General features: G+C 36.2%; 1 protein-coding gene across 10 annotated transcripts in view; it reads left to right on the top strand.

Moving 5' to 3' along the window:
* Positions 1-25,255, top strand: part of JAKMIP2 (janus kinase and microtubule interacting protein 2) — a 197,527-nt gene extending 172,272 nt beyond the window's left edge. For 7 of the 10 annotated variants that reach the window (XM_004447107.4, XM_004447106.3, XM_071210545.1 and 4 more), the window contains 2 exons: positions 3,231-3,301; positions 19,674-25,255. In XM_004447107.4, coding sequence (XP_004447164.1) covers positions 3,231-3,281 — 51 coding nt within the window. In that variant the 3' untranslated portion in view covers positions 3,282-3,301; positions 19,674-25,255. The remainder of the gene's footprint in view (positions 1-3,230; positions 3,302-19,673) is intronic. The other 3 variants (XM_012523292.4, XM_071210551.1, XM_058280514.2) reach the window with 2 other exon arrangements.
* Positions 25,256-26,710: the final 1,455 nt, after the last annotated feature.

The following is a 26,710-nucleotide window of genomic DNA, read 5'->3' as shown; positions in this document are numbered from 1 at the left end:
TTTTTCCTTGGGCTGCAGTTTCACTTCAACAACAAGTTCAGAAACTTAGGTTGACACTTAATAATTATACACTCCTGTCACTTCCCCAGTGGTATGAAAGAATAACTCCTTCAGAGGCACCAACGCTTTTTTAAATATATATATATAACATAGGTGGTTCTTAAAGAAGGCATTTGGAAATGTGTATGTGTGATGGTAGAAGGGGCAGGGCTTAGGCTGGGATAAGGATCCTACAAAGAGCTAGACAGTCTTGCACAACAAAGAATTATCCTGCCAGGAGCACCCTGCTGAGATACAAACAGGAATGGCAAAGAGGTTTCCTCCAGAGTTCCAGTATGGTTGACTGGATGGAGCTGCCTGAATCCCGGGGCTGAACAGAGGAGCAGCTGTTTTGTTGTCTTTTGTAGCCATCCAAGAAGAAAAGAGCAAACCATTTGCCATTTCTGAGATAATGGTTAGAATTTGATTCATCCCGGTTTGCTTCTATAATTACCCATCTGTGTGAGAGCAGAGGAAATTGGTAGAGTCCAGTAGTCAGATCATATTCTCTATGATATATCTTCATGTACTCATTTGAACTTGGGTATGTGACTTACTTCATCCCTTGTATCTAAACCTCATCAGTATAATAGAGATAATAACACTTGCCCTCACTTCCTATCATAAGGAACATTTGAGGTCATTTATGTGAAAAATTATACCAAGAAAGTATAAGCCAATTAAATTAAAAAGTACAATTTAAAAATTTCCAACCATGAAGTACACTTCCTTTGCAAAATATTAAATATGAATTTCTCTAACTTTAGAAGTCTGTTTTCAGTTCTGCCAGATTGAATAAGTAAACATACAATACAGTAAATCAAGAACGTCATGTAATTCCCCAGGATTTGGTAGGAAGACCCATAGAAGGCAAGGATTGCTCCCACAGCTTCCCTAATTGTCGAAGGACATACCAAATCCCTCCATTTTCCACATTTTGAATGACCAGCTCTTGGCTCCAGCCATTTTCACTGCTTATTCTTAAGCAGTCCTGGGGGTGGCTCAAGGAGGAAATCATGGTTAGGTATTTGAGTTCCAGAAACTTTATGATACTGTGTGTCCCCCTTTAACTAAGATTAAAGAAAAGAATGCTCTTAAAAGGTATTTTTTAATGCATATGAATGTCACCACCCTAGCCATTCTCCAAATTCATTAAATAAATTCCATGGAAATTTTGGGAGGGGTGGGCTTAAGATTATTTTCACTGTCAGAATTCAATATGATCTTTTCCACAGTTCTTTTCTTAAAACATTTAACAGGTCTAAACTTCTTAAAACTTTATGACATTGATGTGATGTACTTAAGAGAATACAAGGATTCTTTAACTATCGAAGCAGCATTTTCCACATGTGGTAGTAAGTAAAGCCACTTCAGAAACAATCTGGTTGGTTTTTGAATGAGAGACGAGGCTTATAATGCTTCTTCTAGTCACTTGACCTCAGTTCTGTCTGCGCATAAGCCTAGTAAAATGGTTGAAGATCATTTATATCAGGGATACCCTTCAATCTTACCCTTGGGGTACTTGAAGAACAACTCAGAATGTGTATGATACTCCTTCTCTGTTGCTTATTTCCATGTATTGATTTAGTACAAACCAGGTGATAGCAACAGAAACAGCAAAATTGTTTCAAATATGTATACTTTACTATGTCCAAACCATTTCCATTTTCATCATATCATTTGATTCTCATAATTATTCTATGAGTTAGCCATAGCACATATTATGATCCCCTTTTGTACAGATATTAAAGCAGTGGCTCAGTGAGATTTAGCAATTTTCCCGAGATCATCATGCAACCAATCTTTGGCAAAATCAAGACCAGAGGCCAGGGTACCTGACTCTAGGTGCCACGGTCTTCCCACCACACTGCATGGACTAAGAATCCCATTACAGACTTGGTAATGGGCATCTCCTTGTGCCTCATGCTCTTGTACCTTGTATCTGCCTTTATAAAAATAGTGGGAAGCCATCTCTGGCCTCTCCTGCTGCAGTGACATCATATCACTCTCTGTCTTCCAGGAATGGAAAAAGAACAGTCTCCTCTTTTCAGAATAATGGAATAGTCTACCATCGATGTTTTTTAGCACCATATTTATAATTTGTTCACATATTTTAGACCTAATGAAGCAAGAACCCTATACACATTGGAATTAAAGGAAATATGCAAGTAATGTGCCCAATATGAGAATACCATATGACCCTCATTCAAAGAAGTCATGTCCATCAAAATATTTGTAAAGTGTGGTAAAGCAAAAAACTTACTGACCACCTAGGAAATCAATATTTTTTTTAAAAACTGACTTGACCTGTTACCTTTTATAATTAGTATATAGTTGGTTATATATTCCAAGACTACACAAGCATTTATTTTTCTACCCACTTAACTGCTTCTCTAATGAAGGCTTTGTTGAAGAGAAACAAATTTGACAATTCTTACTCCATTTAACTTCTACAAGCCAGATGAGGAGAAGATCATCTCAGAAGCATACCAGCTGGAAGGATATCATACCCTTACCTTCTGTTGACATAGAAGAATATTTCATACTGTACAATGTCGATACATCCTCACCTGCCCAGGACAGACCCAGTTTATACCTGATGCCTCCGTATAATTACTGATAGTGTCCCCTTTCCCTCTCTTTAGTTTTCCACTTTGGATCCAATTAGTCACATGTTTAACCTATATCTTAATATTCTCCTTACTTTAGCTTACTCCTAAAACCTGGCCCATTAACAAGATGATGATGCTCTGATCATGTTTTGGTTTTTTTTAAATACCCTCCCACATGTGGAAGATAGAGACAGAGATACACAATAGAGTAAGACTAAGCAAATCTAAGCTTTAGCCCTCTTTGTGCCATGAAATTATGTGAAGTTCGATTATTAATTTATGGCTCTGGGCTTATTTTTCTCGCCTGTAAAATTAAGATCTTAGACCAATTACCTGTAAGACCTCCTTACAATTCCAAAATGTACAAAGCAATGTTAGCTGAGCACTCATTATTCATTGCATTGATTTGCCAGTAGATAGATGAAAATATGTTTGTTTGTTTTGTAAATAAAAAAGGTACCTGGTATGTTGGTGCAAAGTGGTCAGTCTTGAGCGATGTGGAAAACCTAAGGTTTTGTACTTACCTGAACAGAGCTACAGAAATTCAGATTTACATAACTTTCTTCTTTTTCTCTGCAGTTTCTGTTTCTATTCTTGTTCTTCTCTCTTGCCTTTATTCTATGGCCTTGATGTCAAGGTGCCTCTTAAAGGTAAGATTCCATTTAATTCTCAAAATGTGGTTCTAACAATATTTGATAAGATGGATGCAGCATATAGTTACTATCCCCATGTTATTAAAAAAAAAAAAAAAAAAAAAAACTTGGTTTGGTTAGTTTAAATGCCCTAAAGTGACATACAGATCCAATCCATTTGGGTGATTATTAAGGAAATAGAGAAGCCATGAAATATGTTCAGAATCATAAAGGATGGGAATTGGTCCTAATTTTTTTTTCTACTAATTAGCTGCAATGCTTTGGGAAATCACAATGTCTTTTTAATCTCAGTATTCTCATCTGAATCTCCCATCAATTAGAAAGACTTGCTTCTGTAGCTGCAACATGAAGACCTATGACTATATCTTTAATATTTCTTCAATCTGGAAAACCCTGTGGTTTTGTCAGTCTAACAAGCTAAGACTGACTACTGTTGTTTTTTATTTAGTTTTGTTTTTTTTTTTAAACTTTCTCCTGGTTTCTCTTCATCAGAACTTAGAAAAGGAAGCTCTAAAATGAAATTAGATCTTGTTTTCAATGAAAAAGGAGAGCCATACTTTTAAATTACGAAGTCCAAATATCCTGAATACCTGTATAAATAATATGGGACAGTGATTCCCAATGCTATTAAAATACATATTCCAAGGCCTTGCTGCAGACTTAAAAATCTTATCACAGGAGATAGAGGTAAGATAGAGAGAGATGGAGGGCAGGGATTGGTTTATATTTTTAAAAAGCATGCTGGGTGATTATGATGTATATCCAGGAAACCACGAATCTCAATAGTTACTTAAACAGAGGAAGGCCAAACTGCTGTTCTAAACCCATTTATCATGGACCATGATCTTCCTTAAACCTCCTGATGTTTAACATTGAAGATTTAAAAATGGAAGAGAGGCACCTTGCTTTCTCCGTGGGTATCAGCTCTGTTATCTGGATGTGGAAGAGACAAAGAATAGTTCTATAGCATGATATGATGCAAGGAAAGAGCTAAGGAGATATGCCCAGAAAGTTAATATGCTCATATAGCCCTCTAGCTTTATTTCTTCTTCCAACTTTTTTTTCTTTTCAGACTGTCAATTATCCTTTGGCAAGAAGAGTAACTGAGTCTCTTAAATTGAGTGAAAATACCTAAAAGGAAGTAGAGTGAGACTTTAGAAAAGGATAAAGAGCATCAGAAAACACACACACACACACCCAGAGAACAATAAATAAATAAACAGGGTAAACAAAGCTAAATGAGAGAAAGGCACTGTATGCTGAGTTTAGAGGAGAAAAATCAAACCTCATAAATATATCTAGAAAATAAATAGTTTTGAACATTAATATCAATCCTAGCTAATGCATATGCCAGCACCTAAGCAATAGGGGCATTTAATCCTCACAAAAACCCCCTATGAGGTAGGTATTGCTTTTATTCCTATTTTAGAGTTATAGAGACTGAGGCACATGACTTTCCTAAAATCGTACAGCTAAAAAGGGCAGGACTCTAGGTTTTGTAACCAGGCATGTTCACTTCCAAATTCACTCTTAACCACCATACTGCCTTACAAAAGAAAGAGGATATTTCTCCCAAATTTTGAGGAACATTCATGTTCATCTATCAAAGTATCAGGTATATCTTCTACTATTTGTTTAGTACTACTTAGCTATTGGATTGTGAAATTTCATTATACTTATCCCTGGATTAATTCCTTAAGGGATGTACAGATTTATCTTGACTTGCTTTTCCTCCAGGGTTTGCACTTAATGATTGTGTGTATAATGAAAGCATGTAATGATAATTAATAATAACAGAGAAAACTAAAGTGAAGATGACTTTAGGTCATATTAAATTTATGTACAAGTGACTGACTAGTTTAAAGCATGCAGCTTTGAAATCACATAACATTTATAAGTTTGAATCCTGCCATTTACCATCTGTGTGGCCTTAGGAAAATTACTTAATCTACCTGAAATTAGGTTTCCTATTCCATAAAATGGTCATATAATTATATTACCTATAGAATGGTGTTGTGAAAATTAAATGAGGTTATGTATGCAAAGAATTTGTCACTTTGCCTGGCACAAAGTTAAATTATTGGTAACTCTTAGCTATTATTATATTTTTTAAAAATAGCTGTTACATTTACCGAGTTTACAAAATTATGTTTGAAATTATAACTTCTAGAATTGACAAGCAGTCTATAGCATAAATCCCAAACAAGTCATGGTCTTTCATCTCCACTTTTTAGGGATTTAAAATAATACAAGGGATTAAGACATTACTTGGAGTAGATTAAATGCTATATGCGCCCAAAGCAGGCAAGAGTGAGCTAGGGGATCTTGATTATATATCCACATATTCTGGTCTAGTTTTTTTTCCTTGCCTCATTTAATTTATTTATATATTAGAAGACTTTTATATTTACAGAAAAGTTGCAAAGATAGTAAGAATAAATTTCCCATATATCCCATACCCAATTTACCCTATTGTGACTATCTTACCTTATTATGGTATAATTGTCACAATTAATGAACATTACTGATAACATTTATTATTCACTAAACTTAATACTTCATTCAGATTTCCTTAATTTTTAGCTATCATCATTTTTCTGTTCCAGAAATTCATTTCGTCATGTTTACCTAGTTTTATATTTCTTAAATTTATTTATTTTTTTATTAGAGAAGTTGTCAGCTTACAGAAAATCATGCTGAAATACAGTTTCCTTATACCCCTTCTCACATTCTCAGTTTTCCTGTTATTAAAACTTTGCATTAGTGTGGTACCTTTTTAAAATTGATGAAACAATATTATTATAAATATACTATTAACAATAGCCCATATTTTACATTAGGGTTCACTGTTTTTATTGTACAGGCCTATAGTTTGTTTTTTTTAATTCTTATTCTAATAACATATATACAACCAGAAATTTCCTCCTGTAACCATGTTCAAGTACACAGTTCAGTGGTGTCAATTACATTCACAATACTGTGCTACTATCACCACCATCAGTTAACAAAACATTTCTATCATCATAATAGAAACTCTGTCCCAATTTTTAAGATTTAATTCACCGTTCCCTATCCACAACCCAGTTCATCTGTGGCAACCTGTAAGATCATATGCTGTTTGTCCTTTGTGCCTGGCTTATTTCACTCAAAATGATGTTTTCAGAGTTAATTCGTGTTTTTGCATGCATCAGGACTTCATTCCTTTTTACAGCTGAATAATAGTCCATCATATATATATACCACATGTTGTTTATCCATTCATCTGTTGATGGACACTTAGATTGCATCCATCTTTTGTCTATTGTGCATAATGCTACTATGAACAATGAACATCAGTATGCAATTATCTGTTTGAGTCCTTGCTTTTAAAATCTGGTCATATAGCTAGAAGCAGAATTATCAGGTCATATGGTAATTCTATATTTAACTTTCTGAGGAACCAGCAAACTGTTATCCATAGCAGCTGCAGCATTTTACATTCCCACCAACAATGAATAAGTGTTCATATTTTCCACATTCTCTCCCAAACTTATTTTCTGTTTTTTTAAATAATAGCCATTCTTGTTATTGTGTAATGGTATCTCATGGTGGGTTTGATTTGCATTTGCCCAATGGCTAATGATTTTGAGCATCCTTTCAAGTGCTTTTGGTCATTTGTACATCATCTTTGGAGAAATGCCTATTCATGTTTTTGCCCATTTTTTAATTGGCTTGTTGTTAAGTTGTATGATTTCTTTATATATTATCAATATTAAACTCCTATCGGATATGTGGTTTTCCAAATATTTTCTCTCATTGTAAAGGTTGTCTTTTTACATTCATGATGAAAACTATGTCTATTTTTTCTTTCCTTTTTTTTTTGCTTGCACTTTTGGTGAGAAGTCTAAGAAAACACCACCTCACAAAAGGTCCTGAAGATGCTTCTCCATGTTTTCTTCCGTGTTTCATGGTTTTACTTCTTATATTTAGGCCTTTGATCCATTTTGAGTTAATTTTTTAATATGGTGTGTGATAGGGATCCATCTTCATTCTTTTGCATATGTATTTCCAGTTTTCCTAGCCCCATTTGTTGAAGAGGCCATTCTTTCGCCATCGAGTGGACTTGGCACCCATGTCAAAAGTCAGTTGGCCATATGTGAGGATCTGTTTCTGAATGCTCAGGTTGAGTCAGGTGGTTTATATGTCTGTCCTTTTGCAACTACCATGCTGTTTTGATTATTGGAGTTTTGAAATAAGTATCAAAATTGGAAAGCTTGAATATTCCAATGCCGTTTTCCAATTTCAAGATATTTTTAGCTCTTCAGGGCTGCTTACCCATCCATGTATATTTGATGACTGGATTTTCCATTTTTGTAAAAAAAAAAAAGCTGTTAGCTTTTTATTGGGATTGCATTGAATCTATATATGGATAGAATTGACATCTTAACAATATTCACTCTTCCAATCCATGCACACAGAATGTCCTTGCATTTATTTAGGTCTTTGATTTCTTTTAGCAATGTTTTATAGTCTTCTGTGTTTAAGTCCTTTTCATCCTTACTTATATTTATTCCTAGATATTTAATTCTTTTAGTTGCTATGATAAATGGAATTTTTTTTCTTGATTTCCCCATCATAATTTTCATTACTAATGTACAGAAATACTACTGATTTTTGCATGTTGATCTTGTATCTTGCCACTTTGCTGAATTTATCAGCTCTAGTAGCTTTGTTGTGGATTTTTCAGGGTTTCCTATATATTGGATGTCATCTACAAATAGTGAAAGATTTACTTCTTTCTTTCCAATTTGGATGCTTTTATTTTTTTTTCTTGCTTAATTGCTCTGATAAGAACTTCCAGTAAAGTGCTGAATAGCAGCGGTGATAGTGGGCATCCTTGCCTTGTTCCTGATCATAGAAGGAAAGCTTTCGGTCTTTCTCCATTGAGTATGATATTAACAGTGGGTTTTTCATATATTCCCTTTATCTTGTTGAGGAAATTTCCTTCTGTTCCTTGTTTTCTGAGTGCTTTTATCAGGAAGTGGTGCTGATTTTGTCAAATGCCTTTTCTTTGTCACTTGAGGTGATCATGTTGGGTATTTTCCCTTTGTTCTGGTAATGCGGTTTATTACATTCATTGATTTTCTTATGTTCAATCACCCTTCCATAGCTGGGATAAATCCCATTTATCATGGTGTATAATTCTTTTAATGTGCTCTTGGATTCAGTTTTCTAGTATTTTGTTGAAGATTTTTGCATCTATAATCATAAGGGATGTTGGTTTGTAATTTTCTTTTCTAGTGCTATCTTTATCTGGCTTTGTTATTAGGGTGACATTGGCCTCATAGAATGATTTAGGAAGTGTTGGTTACTGATTAGATCTCTTTACTTGTTATGGGTCTGTTGAGATCGTCTATTCCTTCTTAAATCATGTAGCTAGTTTGTGTGTTTCTAGGAATTTGTCTATTCCACCTTGATTCTCTAATTTTTTGGCATACAATTGTTTATAGTACAATCCTTATATTTCTGTGGGGTTGGTAGTAATGCCCCCCGTTAATTTCTGTTGTTGGTTATTGTTGTTCTCTCTTTTTCTTCTTGGTTAGTCTAGTTCAAGGTCCATTGATTTTATTTATCTTATCAAAGAAATAACTTCTGCATTTGTTGATTCTCTACTTTTTAAAATTCTCTACCTCATTTATCTCTGCTTTATTCTTTATTTCCTTCTTTCTACTCACTTTGGATTTAGTTTGCTCTTCCTATTCTAGATCCTCCAGTTGTGAGATTAGGTCTCTGATTTGAGATCTTTCAGCACCTAGAGCTATAAATGTTCCTCCCAACATTGCCTTTGCTACATCCCATAAGTTTTAGTATGTTGTGTTTTTGTTTCCATTGGACTCAAGATTGATTTTCTGGGAGGATTGCATCCAGCATCCATGTGGAATCTGAGCCTCCTCTTGACATAGAGGTGCAATGGACACAACCAATCCAATGTCCACATAGAAGAGGTGGCATTGGATTGGGAAAAGTGGACATGGTGGACGATGGGTATGGGGAAAGGCAGGAAGAGATGAGAGGTGGAGGCGTCTTTGGGACATGGAGCTGCCCTGGATGGTGCTTCAGAGGTAATCACCGGACATTGTAAATCCTCACAGGGCCCACTGGATGGAATGGAGGAGAGTATGGGCCATGATGTGAACCATTGTCTATGAGGTGCAGAGGTGCCCAAAGATGTACTTACCAAATCCAATGGATGTGTCATGATGATGGGAACGAGTGTTGTTGGGGGGGGGAGAGGGGGGGTGGGGGGGTGGGGTTGAATGGGACCTCACATATATATTTTTAATGTAATATTATTACAAAGTCAATAAAAAAAATTAAAAAAATAAAAAATAAAAAGATTGATTTTCAAGAGTATGTTGTTTAATTTCCACATAGTTCTAGATTTTCTAGCTCTCCCTCTGTAGTTGATTTCTAGCTGCATTCCATTATGGTCAGAGAAGATATATTGTATGTTTTCAGTATTTTTTAATTTATTGAATCTTGTTTTGTGACCCGACATCTGGTCTGCCTGGATAATGATCCATGTGCAATAGAAAAGAATGTATATTCTGCCACTGTTGAGTGAAGTATTCTATATATGTCTGTTAGGTCTGTTTGTTTTATAGTACCATTCAAGTCTTCTGTGTTCATCTTAATCTTTGTTCTAAATGTTCTTTCCATTATTAGATATTGTATATTGAAGTCTCCAGCTATTAATATAGTGACATCTATTTCTCCGTTCACATCTAGCAATATTTGATTTGTATATTTTGGGCTCTGCTGCTAGGTTTATGTATTTATAATTGCTATGTCTTCTTGTTGAATTGAACTCTTTATCAGTATATAAAGAGCTTCTTTGTCCCTCATAAGAGTTTTTTACTTAGAGTCTATTTTATCTAGTATTCATATAGCTACCCAGCTCTCTTTGATTACTATTTGCATGGTATTATATTTTTTTCATCCTTTTACTTTCAGCCTACTAGTGTCTTTGAATTTAAGATATCTCTTAAACAGCATATAGTTGATTCATGTTTTTAATCTATTCCGCCAATCTCTACTCTTGATGGTTTGTTTAATCCATTTACCTTTGGGAAGCGGACATGGCTCAACTGGTAGAGCATCTGCCTACCATGGGAGGGTCCAGGGTTCAAGACCCAGGGCTTCCTGACCCACGTGGTGAGCTGGCCCACGTGCCGTGCTGCCATGCTCAAGGAGTGCTGTGCCACGCAGCCACATGGGGGTGCCCCACGCACAAGGAGTGCACCCTGCAAGGAGAGTTGCCCCGCATGAAAAAAAATGCAGCCTGCCCAGGAGTTTGCCACACACACGGAGAGCTGACGCAGCAAGATGACGCAACAAAAAAAGAGACACAGTTTCCCAGTCCCACTAAGGGTGCCAGCAGACACAGATGAACACACAGCAAATGGATAGAGAGCAGACAATGGGGGAGGGGAAAGAAATGAATAAAAATAAATCTTTGGGAAAAAATCCATTTACCTTTAAAGTAATTACTGATGATGCAGGACTTTCTTTTGCCATTTGCTAATTGGTCTTTGTGAGTCTTATAACTATTTTGTCCCTCAGTTCTTCCATTAATGCCTACTTTTATATTTATTTGATTTTTTATAGTGTACCATTGAGTCCCTTCTATTTCTTTCTGTATGTATTTTTCAGATATTTTCTTTTTGGTTATAATGTGGCTAAAATTTAATCTCTTAAATCTATAACAGTCATATTTGATTTGATACCATCTTAACTTCAATAGCATACACATACACTATTTCTATACTCCTCTATCCCCCACCTTTCATTTGTAAAGGCATACCTCAGAAATATTGTAGGTTTAGTTCCAGAGCATCATAACAGAGTGAATATCACAATAAAGCAAATTACACAAAATTTTTGGCTTCCCAGCACATATAAAAATTATGTTTACACTATACATAATGCATTAGCATTATGTTTACACTATATTTAATGCATTAGCATTAAGTCTAAAAAAATAATGCACATACTTTAATTAAAATGTGACACAGAGACAAGAAGTAAGAAAATGCTGTTGGAAAAATGGTACTGATAGATTTGTTGACACAGGGTTGCCACAAACCTTGAATTTGTAAAAAATATTAATATCATTAAGCACAATAAGTGAGGTATGCCTGTACTTGGTACAAATTATATCTTTATACATTATATGTCCAAAACCCTAGATGTGACCTGACTTTTTATGTATTTGCTTTTTAGTACCTGTGAGAAATACAGAGTGAAGTTGCATAGCATAAAATACAATATAATATTACTGGCATTTATAATTACCCATATGGTTACCTTAACCAGAGGTCTTTATTTCTTTACCGTTCATCAAGCCATTGTCTAGTATCCTTTCTTCTCAGTAGGAAGAACTCCGTTTATTATTGCTTGTAGGTCAGGTTTAATAGTGATGAACTCCCTCAGTTTTGTTTATCTGTGAATATCCTAATTTCTCCTTCATTTTTGAAAGATATTCTCACCAGATATAAAATTGGTTAGCAGTAATTTTCTTTCAGCATTTTAAATATTTCATCCCACTGCCTTCTTTCCTCTATGGAAAGCATTTAAACTTATTGGGACTCCCATGTGCATAACCAATTGCTTTTCTCTTGAAGCTTCCAGAACACTCCTTGTCCCTGGCATTCAGTAGTTTGATTATAATACATCTGGGCATAGCTTTTTCTGAATTTATCCTGTTTGGGGTTTGTTCAGCTTCTTGAATGTATGTGTTCATGTATTTCATTAAATTTGGGAAGTTCTCTGTCATTATTTCTTTGAATATTCTTTCTGCCCCTTTCTCTTTTATCCTTCTAGTATTCCCATAATATGTATATTGGTACACTTGATAGTGCCCTTGGTATCTTAGGCTCTGTTCACTTTATTTCATTCTTTTTCTCTTTCTGCTTCTTAGCCTGAATCATTTCAATTGTCTTGTCTTCAAAGTCACTAATTTTTCTGCCAGCTCCTATCTGCTGTTAACATTCTAGGGAATTTTTCACTTCAGTTATCATGGTCTTCAACTCCAATATTTCTGTTTGGTTCCTTTTTAAAATTTCTGTCTCTTTATTGAGATTCTCATATTTTCCATTCATCATTCTCATAAGCTACCCTGTAGCTCTTTCTCCATGTTTTCCTTTATCTCCTTGGGCATAGTGAGGATCACTATAAAAAATTTTTGTCTATTATGTCCAAAGTCTGGCCGGCTTCTTTGGTGCTTTCTAGATTTTCATCTTTTTCCCTTAATGGGCCGTCAGTCTGTATTTCTTTGTTTGTCCTGTAATCTTGTTGCGCACTGTATATTTTAAAGTATTAAGTCTGGGATTTAGTAACTGAGTTCTCTGTTCCATAAGTTTGTATCCAGCCAGTGATATGAGAGTGATTTCCTTGAGTGCTAGGAGCTAACGTAAACAAACAAATGAAGGCAAAAATCACCTTTCATAATCTTTGCAAATGTCTCTTCCTTGGCTGATGCTGTCCCTTAGAGTTAGCCCTCCTGTCAAGAAGATCAGCCCTAGGTAACAGTGAAGTGCAGGGTCCTCTCCTCCTTTCCTAGCCTGACCAAGGTGAAAGTGAAGAGCAGGGTCCTGTCCATCTTTCCTAGACTGAGTTTTGTCCTGGGCTTGTGCTTGCTTACCCACCCAGCTTTTGCTGAGGCAAGTTGCCTTTGCCTGCAGGACAAGTTCTGCAAGAGAAAGTCAGTTTCCTGGCTCATTCTTTCAGGATGGCACCCAGTAGATTGGTATCATCACACAGGCACCCCAATCCGCACAAAGGAATTACTGTTCCCTCTGAAACAGGGCCAGGAACCCACAATGCAAGCACAGGCTGGCTCCAGGCAGGGTCAGGGAGGGGCCAGCAAAGGTGCCACCAGCCTCACCTACCATTTTTAAAGCTGTGTATTCTTGATTTGGCACTTGCCCTGTTACTACAGCCATTTTACTGTTTTCAGGAGTTTTGAGGAAGATGGTGCTGCCAGTTTTTGCTATTTGTTCAAAGACTTTGTGGAGGAACAACTCCCTGGAACTTTTATGCCACCATCTTGGTCAACCAGAAGCCTGTTAATTGTTTTAATGACACTTCTCTAGTGTTAACCATGAATTCTTGAACTTCACCGTTCAGTATATTTGCTTCCCATCTAGTAACATTAAAAAAATGTTAAAAGGACACATAATACTGTATTATTGTCCCAATTCAAAAACTTAAACAAATTAAATTTTGTATATAAAAGTAGCCATAGTTAATTGATTATAAATTATCAGTTAAAATATGCAAATAATACTTTTTTCAATTCCTCCTCCCTTCCTTGCCCTCAGGTGGGTTATGGAAGACAAATGACAATATGACCAATCTGTAGTATATTTTTACACTCTTGATATTTAAAATAGAATTATTTTCCTCTTCTTTTTTATTGGCAAAGGAAATCTGTAGGATGAGTCATTGTATATTAGTTAATCATTCCTTTCTCCATGTAAATATACCCGTTAGCATTCATGCAGTCATATTAAAATTGTTTCCCTGTCACATGCATTAGATTATTAATAAATCATACAGTAGGGCTGATATTTTACTCATTTTTGTACCTTCCTTATCTATAACAGTGCCTAGAATATACTACATGCTCAATAAATTTTAAATAGATGGCTGGACTGAAAGACAGATTGGTAAATGAATAGTTAGATGGGCAAATGAATATGAAAAATGACTTATGACAATAAATCAGAGCACTAAACAGCAAAGAAATGCAATATCAAAGTAATGTATCTGATTTGGTTCCTTATGTGTATCATTTGGAGGATAAGTTAATGAATGAACAAAGGAATGAAAAGATAAACAAATACACTCTCCCCTACTCCATATAGGGGATTACTGATTGCTCTCAGTGTATCCACTCCAGAAACCCCTTGACACACACACTTCACACAGCAGTCACAGTGATCTTTTTCTAAACATACATCTATCCATGTCCCCTTCCTGGGAAAGCATCATCTGTACAATCAATTCCTAATTCTATAATGTGGCCAACAAAGCCCTACATGATCTAAACACTGACCATCTTGCAGGCTTCCTCTTGCTCCAGGATCTCCCTGGATGAGCCACATTCCTGCTTGCCTACCACAGAAGGGTTGCCCAGGCTGTCTTTGTGCACAGAACTCTCTCCTTCTTGCTTTACCTAGTAAATACCCAAGGGAATATTCTATAATTTCCCTCCTGGCTAAATTTTACATGCATTTAGATACTTTTGATTGATATCTATCTCCCTCATTATATATAACCTTCATGAGGATAGAGAACATATTTGTTTTGTTCACCCTACATCATGGTTACCTAGACAGTGCTAGCACATAGTAGTCAATCAATAAATAGTTTCTGATTGATACTGATGATACCATGATAAGGAAAGGGACAGTGTTTTGCAACCACTATTTTACTTAATACTTTCAACAATCCTTCAAAATAAAAAAGCTTAATTTCCTTTCCTACATAATTAGTAATTAATAGCACCTGTCTATTTCTCTGAGGATTACATGAGATTATATGGGTAAAATAAACAGTGTAGTACCAGCACACGGAAAGATTCATTAGAAGCGTAGTTACTACAACTTATATATATTCTCTCTTGAATTGTGCCTTCCCATGTGCTCTTCCACCTACCTGAAACGAATTTCCCATACCATCAAATGGTTAATATTAATTTGCTCTTCTCATCTCAGTATAGAATGAAAGCCTCAGAGAAGCGTCCCCTCATCTTCTGGCCTCAGTTAGGCTATAATCAATATTATAATATCTTCCCCACTAGGAATCTCATGGAGCAGTTGCCAAGAATCCTCAGTGTCAGTTTCTTCATCTGTAAAATGGGAGTAATGATAACAGCTACCATTTATTGAGTCCTTTACTATGTGATGAATTGCATATGAGGATTAAAGGAATGGAAGGTGTCAGGGATGACCTTTAGGTTTCTGGATGCTGTAACTGGTTGGATGTTTGGTGCCCTGTTCAAATATGTACATGGAAAACAGATGACTGCTGTTCATGATTTGTGGTTTTGTGATAACTAGATGACAGTTAGCTACAGCTTTTTAATCACTCTGCTCCTGAGCATGTGGTCCACAAAGTATATAAACCACCTTCTAGCAGTTGCTTATGTGAATAGCAAACATAAGTAGTATAATAGTTTATTTTGACAAATATTTGCTGAGTGTCTTCTATGAACCAGGCAAGGTGTTAGGTATTGGATACTATAGTCACAAGTCAGAGGTGACTTCACTGTACTTACTGACCTGAAGTCTGGTGGGAAGTGGTAAAGTCCCAAGAATGGTCATAGCAATAACTTTTTACAGAGGAGGACGCTAAAGCTCAGTACTCTTAAGTAACTTATTTAATAAATGAGTCCCTGAGGTTCTATAATATCCAAGAGGTTATGAATTTATATGCTATACAGTTTCAGTTATACTGACCTGACCTTTTTAGCTCATTAAAAATTGGCTATCTATGATTACCCATTGGCTAACCCTCTAGTTATGCAGAATTCCAATTTAAGTAAATCTAGATTAACTATAAGAAATTGTAGTTCCTTTTACAGATATTCCTCAATTTACAGGAGATTCTAGGAGACTGCTACTAAGTCTGTTTGTATTGTTTTGTTTATCGTGGTAAGGTATATATAACACAAAATTGCTTATTTTAACTCTTTTAAGTGTACACTTAAATGGATTCATAACATTCACAATGTTGTGCTACCATCACTATCATCATTACCAAGACTTTGTTATTACCCCAAACAGAAACTCTCTACCTATCAAGAAATAGCTCCTCCTTTCTCCCTTCCTCCAGACCCTGGTAACTTCTCATCTACTTTCTAGCTCTATGAATTTGCTTATTCTAGATATTTCATTTAAGTAAAATCACAGTGCCTTTCCTTTTGTGTCTGGCTTAGTTAATGCAACAAAATTGTTTCCAAGTTTATCTATGTTGTACCATGCATCAAAATATAATTTCGTTTTATGGATGAAAAATACTCAATTGTATGTACATATCATACTTTGTTTATCAGTTCATATGTTGACTTTTGCTTCCATCTTTTGGCGATGATGAATAATGCTGCTATGAGTATCAGTGTACAAATATCCGTTCGAGTTCTTGTTTTCAGTTTTTGGGAGTACATACTTAGAAATGGAATTGCTGGGTCATAGAGTAATTCTATGTTTAACTTTTAGAGGAAACACCAAACTGTTTTCCACAACAGCTGTACCATTTTACACTACCACCAAAATCGTACAAGTGTGCCAATTTTTTTCTATCCTTGTCAACACTTGTTATTTTCCATTTCATAAGTAATAGCCATCCTCATGGTCTGAAGTGGTATTGCATTGTGATTTTGATTTGTATTTCCCTCATGACTAATGATGTTGAGCATCTTCTCATGTGCTTATTGGCCATATCGTCTCTGGAGAAATATCTATTCAAGTCTTATGTTCACTCCATTTGTTTTAAAACAAATATGTTTTCTTCAGTGATGGGTTTTGCCTCAAGTGTGACAGGAAGAATTGGTGTAGAATTTAGAATTTAATTTCTGGTAGTATATAAATTGAAAGTCTGCCAGTAAAAGACTTGTTGTGTTTATATATGTATTTTCTGTGTATACACACAAACATAGATACATATACACATATATGTATGTGTATAATATTTTAAAGAGCTTTATATACATTCAGATCAGTTATCGTCTTTAGCAGAGAATAGGGAAATATCATGAGTTGCCTAAATTAAAAAAATATATGAATATTTATTAGGTACTGTATTAGTCAGCCAAAAGGGTGCTGATGCAAAATACCAGAAATATGTTGACTTTTATAACAGGTATTTATTTGAGGTAGAAGCTAACAGTTACCAGGCCATAAAGTGTGAGTTACTTTCCTCACCTAAGCCTGTTGCCATGTGTTAGAGCAAGATGACTGCCAACATCTGCAAGGGTTCAGGCTTCCTCTTCCTCTTAAGGTTCTGTGGTCCCAGCTTCTTCCAATATCGGCTGTAGGCTCAGATAAGTCTCATCTCTCTCCTGAGGCTCATTCCTCTCCGGGCTCAGCTGTTCTGTTCTCTCCACAAGGTTAGCTGTAGACTTTCAGGCTCTCTCTCTTCCCAGGGTCTCTGCCATGTCTATGAAGCTGTCTCTATTCCTCTGTGTTCTCCTGTGTGTTCACTTCCTGGGGTCCCAGCATCCAAGATGCCGACCTCCCTTCTCTGGGGTGCAGTTTTCTGTGAGCCCCCACCCACCAAGGAGGCAGATACTCAACATCCTACTGATGTGGCCCAATCAAAGCCTTAATTATTATTTGATAAAGTACAACTGAAACCTCTGACAGACCAGTTTACCAATATAACCAGTATTTCTGTCTGGAATTCATCAGTAATATCAAACTGCCACAGGTACTTACATAGCCAGCTCAGCAAATATTACCTTACTTACTCACACAGGCCTTATATTCATAACTAGTTCTTTGAGCCTCTCATCTCAGAAGGCTGTAAACATGAGCTCAATCTATTTTTCTTCTCTCTCATCCTATAATTACATCTTCACTAGGTTCCATTACTTTTCAGTCACTTTCAGTTCTCTAAAGTCCAGTCCAGTTTAAAAATCAATCTCAGACCAGTTGATTCTCATGTTGTTCTTTATCCTACCTAAGCTTTGAGCCAGGTAGCCTATGGAGGAGGTGGTTCATGGTCTGTTCTGAGACCTCTTCCTCTTCTCTCTTCAAGGCTCAACCCTCTGTAGGGCAGAGAGGCGGAAGAGGTTAAGAGATACATGTATCTTGACTGCATTGGCAGTGGTTGTGCCCCTGCTCTTTGGTTGATGCTGTTTCTTTGGCTATTACTGAACAGCTCAGGGTTCCTTTTCTGTAAGAGGTGACCAGACTGGTCCTTCGGTGGGACCTATGTGTGAGCTCTTCAAAAGGCCATGCAGGCATGTCCCCTGCACTATCCCCTGACTGATCATAGCCCAAACTCTTGCACCACCACACTCTGGCTCCCATCATTGGTGATACAGCCCCTGCTTCTTGCTGGATGGATAGCTTGGGATGGAGCGTGGGCAAGGAGGACAACCGCACACTACTGCCTCCATCCCTGCCCTCCCATCACTCTCCAGTTCTCTCCTCAGATGGACAAAGAAAAATGAGCAAGTCTAAAATCCAAGTCTACCTTCATGCAAGTACCACCAATCCCTCCTGATGTCTCTCTTGGGCCATCCTGTCACTCCCTCAGTGGACTGTCATGCCACCCATTGGACATCCTCTCACTGATTCTCCTCTGTGACTCTATCATTCTTTCATCCCAGTCTCATTTAGTGTTGAGGAGCAGAAAAAAAATGTAACTTCACAAATATGCATTCCAAATATTTCTGCCTTGCATTTTTGGCAGAAATTACATTGAATATTTAATTCACCTCTGCATAGTGGCCTGGAAGTATCCTTTAGGTATTGAGTATCTCCTTTTCCTCAACTTTGAATCTTGGTCATCTTTTCTAGGACAAAAAATAAAGTTCTACTACACATGGTAACCTTATTTTATAAATGGGGAAATTTAGAGAAAAATTAAATAACTTGACCTTGAGTCCACAGATTGAAAGTGGAAACCCCATTTCCTCCATCCATGTCTTTCAGACTCTAGGCCATGTCCTTAAGCAGCACATGATGGCAGGACCTCTGTGCCATTGCTGGGTTTTATTGGAAGAGAGCAGTATGTCTTAGACTTCTACCCACTTGGGAGTCACCCAGACACTGACTGGCAGATCCAGGGTGAGCTCCTACTCTATGCCACTAGGAAACCTGTTTGGCTAAGTTCCCAGGGAATCCACCAGCCAGGACTTTAGGGTAAAGACAATCTGCCAGTGGTTACAGTTGTTAGGAAGTGTGACACGTAAGTCATTAAAGGGCACAGACAGGCCTGCTTTTTAAGCAACAGCTTAAATTGATCATTTGGATTAGGATGAATCAATTGAACTTCTTAAGGCATAGCTTTGGATCATCCTGGAGGAAAAGGTAATAATGATAATGTTATTATTTTAGAGAAAACTTACAAGGAACCAAGAATTTTTAAATTCTTTATATGCATTATGTCACAGCAACCCTTGAAATAGATACTTCTGTTTTCTCATTTAAATTTGCAGTAACTCAGCTTAGAAAGTTTTATGTAAATTACACTAGACTAAAGAGCTTGAAGAGGTGCTATGGAATAAAAATTTTTTTTCTTTAAAAAAGGTGTTTTTTTTTTTAATTGAGATGTTAATAGACATGCTGATTAAAGAATTTTTTCCTCTATTTTTCAGAGTAACCGACAACAGGGATAAGACCTAGAAAGGCAAATGCTTCCAAACCTTCAAAGATGGCAACATTGTTTACACAAGTGAGAGGGAGATCAAAAGCTAAGCACTATTCAGTAGCCAGGACAACTATTGTGTATTTGAAAGCCATTATTCAAGGTTTCTTACTTGACAGTTCCTACATGACCCTGTCGAAAATCTACAATATATGCTGCATTTAATGAAACATGTATATGTCAAACCAGAAGAAAAGAACTATAAACATATATTGAGTAAAGAAAAAAATTCAACAATGGAATCAGTTTCAGCAGATCAAGAAGAGATGTGTTTTGGGCATGGAACCAAAGTTACAATGAAACATTCTACCCCTGCTGTGCAGGGGTGTCATTTTAATGTAACACCACACCCCATGGAAACACTAGTCCTGATAATAAACATCATTTTAAAAACTCAAAACAAAAAAACAAAGGGTGGGTGGGGAATGAAGCACGAGGAATACCTATGAGGAGCTATTTACAATAAAATGTTTAATTTGAAAAGTCTGGTTTCTTAATACAGGAATTTGCTTTTCCGTCTTTAGTATTGTTTTAAACTCAGGAACAGAGACATCTGCAATGTGAATGGGAAGAAAAACAGTATCTAGTTTGCTCTTCAGCAAATGGTAATGCTTGTGGAATACATTGCACAGATGACAAATGAGAAGTGGATCACGGTGACCCCAGCTAAACTGACAACCAAGGCAAAGGACTGGGTTGAACCTAACCTAAGAAATAAAAGCAGGGTTGCTTTTCCTTGGCCCTCTCCTACACCTGACTTCCTCCACAAACAACAGACTGATCTCATTCATAATGAAAATTCAGAAGATGATACTTTAAATCACAAGCTCCCTGACTTAGTTGTGCTTAAAATGCCAACATCTGTGGGGAATATAGGCCAGAGAGCATCTCTGAATCTCTAAATTTCCAAAATACTGGTTTTCAAATGGCTGCTTAAAATTGCCTGCAAATGAATATGTTATATAATTTGGGTAAAAATACAATAGAGGTGATAAATAAACTTCTAACAAAACTTGTGTTTGCCACAGAGATGTGACTATTAATCTAAATTGCATTGTTGTTTTTGTTCTTGTTTTTTTTTTTTTTTTTAAGTATTCTGATATGCCTAGAGCATTCTGGCCTCTTGTCATTTAGAGTGATAACATTTTTCCCAGACAGTTGACAGCAACAAGATAGCTCTACTTTTTTATATGGAAATAACATTATGTTACTGATAAGATCATTTTCTATCAGAGACAATTAGAAGCCTGGTACTTTTCCTAAGTTATGTAATTGTGAGTCTTAGGTTCAGCTTTGAGAGCAAATAAATGTTCTTATGTTAATTTTAGACTTCATCTAATGTAGATAACAAAACAACCTCAATTTTTCAAATTTTCAAGGTTTCATTTATGGAACTAGAATTCCCAGATATAGAAAATATGTGTAAGGAGCCAGAATCTCTTTCTGTGAAATGCTACAAAAATCTTTCCATACTTGGGTTCAGTATATTATTCTTTGGTGTTACCACTGGCATTTTTCAAAGCCAGAATGATAACTGAAGAATGTAAAAGAAAAACTAGAGCTCTGGGATCCCACTTTTTGTTCATAAATATACTGCTGACCCAGGTGTCTTTGGCCCTGTCACCTAACCTCTCTGTGCCTCAGTTTCCTCATCTGCAAAATGGGGTTAAAATGCTTTTTCATAAAATTTTTTGCAATTCTGGAACAAGAGGTGCTTAAAGTAGCACAAAGTGCTTTGTAATTACTACGACTGCTTTATTATTTGATTCTGTTGTGTTGTTGAGAAAAAAGAATCCCCTGTGTAATAAAGTCAGTGCTTCAGTTTGGTTAAATATAAGCACTGCCATATTGTCCCATCAAGTTACCTGGGACTTACTAGCAATAAGATGGAGAGATCCCGAGCCAGGATCTCTAATAATCTATAGCAAATAGATCGAATCATGCTATTGAACAAGATAGAGTACTGTGTCATTTCAGTGATCTCCTAGCTCTCCTTATTATACATCCACACTACAAAGCAAAACTCCACTTTTATCATAGGAGAGCCAACCATGAAATTAAGGCTTGGAGTGAAATTGATAGTACGAATCACATAATTAGTCTGATTATCCCTTTCATTTTGGAATGTCAGGTGATGTGTCCCAGTAGGAACACACAAACCAGAGCTATCCTTCTGCTGGACTCTGCTCAAATAGGTAGATTCCAGACTAAATATGAGGGGTAGGTTCAGTGAGCAGATGATGTGAAAGGGGTACCACTACAGAATCTGCGGCCCAACCCCAGCAAACCTCGGTTAGGAAATAGGAATAGAATAAATTACTCTCCTACATCTTAAACTCTTCTCTTCCAGTGCTCTTCACTTGCAATTCCAAGGCCCACCTAAGCAAATCCATATACCATCTGCTCCACCAAATGTACCTTCCTTTTCTTTACGTTGCTTTTCCCACTAAGAAACATGTAGATTGAAATGTATATCCAAAAATGATTATGCTTAAAGTGATTCAAAATATTTGCAAAAATAGTGTGGCTTGGTCATATATCTTATCCTATAATCTGATTGTATCTAATGCACACACAATCAGACCAGAGGAACAGTGAAGATAGCCTTCAACAGCTTTTAATGTACTTAGGGCATATGCACATCTTTTTGCAGATCTGTGAGGTTAGCAAATTTTTTCTACCTTGTAAACTAAAAGTTGAGATTTTGACCAAATCTTGCTCATGATCTTCAAAACTAACAGATCCCTGGATAAGAATAAATATTTTAATAGCAACAGCTCTGAGCCATTTCCACAATTACAAAGGCATCAGCAACTATGTAAATGCATGTTCTAGTCACTCATGGATCCATGGAAGTAGACCATATCTAAATGAATTCTTCTCCTGCATATGATGTTCAGCAATAGTAAAAAGTATGTCCCAATAAGGGAGAGGTCTACTGTGGTTCCACTTCTTAAGTAGAGCAGAAAGTCTTCACGCCGATCTTTTAATTTCTGCTTCCTGACCATCCTGGCACATGGCACCAATGAGGAAGTAGCAATCAGAACCCTCTCCAGGGTTCCTTTCCTTAATTTTTCTTGACTAAAAAAAATACATAACTGAAAATATGGAGATATTTTGTGATGAGTGAATGTTCCGATTTAGCAGGAATTCAGGAAGGAAATTTCCTTGAAAAAAGAAAAGAAATTAAAAATTGGCTAACTGTATTTGTCTACCATACTGGGAAATATCACCTATTAAATTGATTTTTTTAAAATTGCAACCTGACTTTCATTTTATGAAACAATAGAAGTTGCTGGAAAAGAAAATGTCAGATGCCTTTTAATCTATTCCAGATAAGTCAAATCATTGCCAACAATGATGTTTCAAGGGTGGAAGGATAATTTTTGCTTTGGTTTCTCTTTTATCAACAAATAACTTCCCATGTAGGTGACATAGTCTAGAGACTATATGGAGTGCTGTAACCGGGCAAGAAAGGGAACATCTGTCTTCCACTAAGAGAAAAAATAAAAGTTCTGCCAAATAATTTTTGCTACAGTATTTTATTTCAACTTACTGTTTTCAGTTTAAAATAAATCTGACAGATTTTGCCTGTTTATTGTCAACTGTGTAAACCCATTGTGTAATTTCTAAGTTTACTGTCTTCAGTGTACTTCATATGTTCATATGTCTGTTTTTAAATGAAACGTGATTTAACCTGCCTGGGTTTTCATGGACCTGTATAAACAACCTTCATTGGTTTTGTGCTGATGCTTAAATAATTGGATCATGTGTGTTATTCTACAACAAAATAGATAGCATAGGCATTTTATTTTTAAAATAATTATATTCAATACGGAATAAGAATTTGCTACATTTGATGATTGTCCCTTCATAAAATTTTCGTAAAATAGTACTGGTAACTTAAAGATAGCCTTCTGGAAGCTTAATTTAATTCTATCACATTAGTAATTCAACTTTACTTTATTGAAAAACTTTGAAATAACTTCCAGAGAAGTTAGTAAACAATGAAAATCTTAGATGACTGCTTATGTCATGAGTTAATGATTCCAAAATGGGCCTGAGCCTCTATTTACATCCAGTTGATTTCTACCCTCTAGAAGAAAAAAAGTAGGTCATGAAGGTTTGAGGAAGGAAAGTGTTTATTCTCTTCAATTGCCTTGTCATTCCTGTATGAAAAATAACCTTCGAATTTCAGGCATATTGGGCAAGAGGATTCAAGCATATTAGAAGGTTGGAGTTGATCCTCAGGAAGTGCCAAATTCTCTGAGTCCATTTCAATACTGGGCAGAGCAGATTTCCCATTCCTTTGCTGCCTGTTCTTTGTCATTCAACTTAGGGTATCAAAGTTGGAGCTACAGGCAGTTGGTTGGGTGAGGTTTCATGTTTATTTTTGCACTGAGGTCTTTGCACCCATGCTTATATTTCCATCCTAGTTCTATGCAAAGCTCTCTAGGGTGGGGGTGTTACAGAAAAACAACTTTGGGTCCATCTTTGCCTACAATAAGACTCCACAAACTCGCTAAAAAGTGGAAGATGCAATTTCCCAACCAAAACCAGATCCCTAGCATCCATTGATAAGGTTAACTATTTGTATTTGATCCACATATCACAAAGTATGCCTATTTACCCACATCAACCATAAAAACATCCTGCAGTGAGGCAGATCAAAATCCAAACACTTATAAATATGTGATATACCTATCTACACATACATATTCTGTACATAGTATGATGGTGTGAACATTTACTAAATGTGTACTTCTGTGCTAGGATTGAGGACTTAAGGAAGGGTTTTTCCTGATGCTGCTGGGTCACTCATGTTTTTTTTTTAGCAACTGGTATCTGTAATTCTTCCCCTCCTTGCCTGCCTCTTTTTTCTCCTGTCACACCCTCTGTTCATTATTACTATTTCCTGTTGTTGCTTGAGGCAGAGAGCTGCTAATTGGTTTTCCAGTAATGTAAGCCCACAAATGAGGCTTGTGACTGTGCCAATGGTTTTGAAAGGAGCAACAGAAAGTCCAGAACAATCTACAGTATTAATATTATCCAAAAGTCCCATATCTTTATCAGCTAAAAAATCCCATTCCAAGAAGGATTCATGCATGTTTTAACCAAGATCCAATTCCATGGAGATTCAAGTATAAGCTAATGTGTTCAAATATATAACCCCCCAGATGTCTACTGTATTAATGTATCCAGGGGGGCATTTTCTCAGCGCTTTCATCCCACTGACTGCTTCAATTGGGATTCTTTCTCTCCATCTCATTAGCATGGCTCCATGTAGTGCTTCAGTGCTTGTTTCTTAATGGAAGTAAAATACAAATTGACTGAGTTTCACCAGAATGATCCTCTGAAGTACACCTAACATGTACATGTACTGTATGTATTACCGTAGAGATTGGAACCAACTTATTGTATGTAAAGTTTTATGAATGGTTATTTTATAATTTATGTATTTAATATAGGAAACAACAAACTGGTGTTTTAGTTTACATAAAAATAAAACAAGCTGGATTTTTTAAAACTTTATCTTGAATCGTTCATAGGTGTTCTTTTGTTTTTAACTGAACTATTATCTGTTTTGGAAAAAACCATTAGACAAATCAGGGGACAAATATCAAACAACAAATTCTACCTTAAGGAAAATAAATAGATTTCTTCTCATCTATCCACCCTGACTTTTTAATAGTGCCTGCCAGGGGCTATATGGAGAGAAGGAATCTAAGGCAGAGTTTACACTCAGGGGGAGGGAAATGTGATCATTAACATGCCTGCTTTAAGACAGTTTTACCAGCTATTTGCCATCTCCGTTCAAGATATTACTTCTCTTCCTCTATCCATCTAACCTTTTTTTCTCTTATAGAGCCACTAGATGCAGCTAGTTAACAGGTATGTGTTACATGTACATTCATTATGTTCCCATCCCTACAGCTTGCTGTATGAGTTTTCCCCCAAAGCTTCCTGTCAATTGTGGGAAACAACCCATGTGTACATGAAACAAAAAAGAAACCAATATGGTACTATATGAGGTTCAATTTTGTAGGTCACATCATAAAACTATTAAAAAATAATATTATTTGGGGCTCAAAAAGATCCAGGATAAGAAAGTTTCTTCTTTTAATTGTAACCTCAAGGACCAGAATCTGTATTATTTTATGATGCCCTACAATTATACGCATCTCTAAGAGAAAATGTCCCAACTATATCAGCACCCCATAAAGTAGACAGTTATTATAATGAATACTGTCTAATTTTATAAAGGAAAAGTTTGGTTTTTATTAACTCCAACTCTGGCATATAACTCAAATGTTATCATGTCAACAACTCAACTGACCTCTTCTGACTTCAGAGGGAAGTACACCAGTGTCTTCCGGAGATGCCAGAGCGGGTGGGGTGACTTCCTACCATTGGGCCAGTAAGACAAGTAAACATTCACTAGGCGCATCTAAACCCACATAAAGGGATTCCTCCCACAGGCTCATGACACAGTCCTGCCTCGAACCTAGGGATGAGTAAGTGTGGCCACAGAAGTGCAGATGTGTGCTTGAATGTCTGCCTGCCCCATGGGTAAAGATTTGCACTGAATAGCTGATAAACAATGCTTATTTTGGTGATCTATGTATCTTTAAAAAAAAAAAAAAAGACAAAAAAATGCTATAGAATATGAAACATAAACCATAGGTTAACACCACTTAATTTCATTTAGATACCTTTCTAATTAAAACCCAGAAATGATTTACGCTTTCCTGCTCATGTACAAGCTTCCATAGATGTATTGATATATTTTAGATGATAACCACCAACATCTGGTTCTCAATGAAGTAGAGAGAAATAAACACAAGAATGGCTTTCAATCACAGAAAAAAAAAAAAAGGCTTATTTTAAGTGACTTTGTACTGGCTTATAGAATGTGAAGGTTAATTGTGAGGTTTTTTTTTTTCATTGAAAATGCTGTAGATTAAGATCTCTTTTTAACAAAAATAT

This window comes from Dasypus novemcinctus, chromosome 2 (genome assembly GCF_030445035.2).
Source record: "Dasypus novemcinctus isolate mDasNov1 chromosome 2, mDasNov1.1.hap2, whole genome shotgun sequence".
Taxonomy (NCBI): domain Eukaryota; kingdom Metazoa; phylum Chordata; class Mammalia; order Cingulata; family Dasypodidae; genus Dasypus; species Dasypus novemcinctus.
This window is presented reverse-complemented; position numbering and strand designations above follow the sequence as displayed.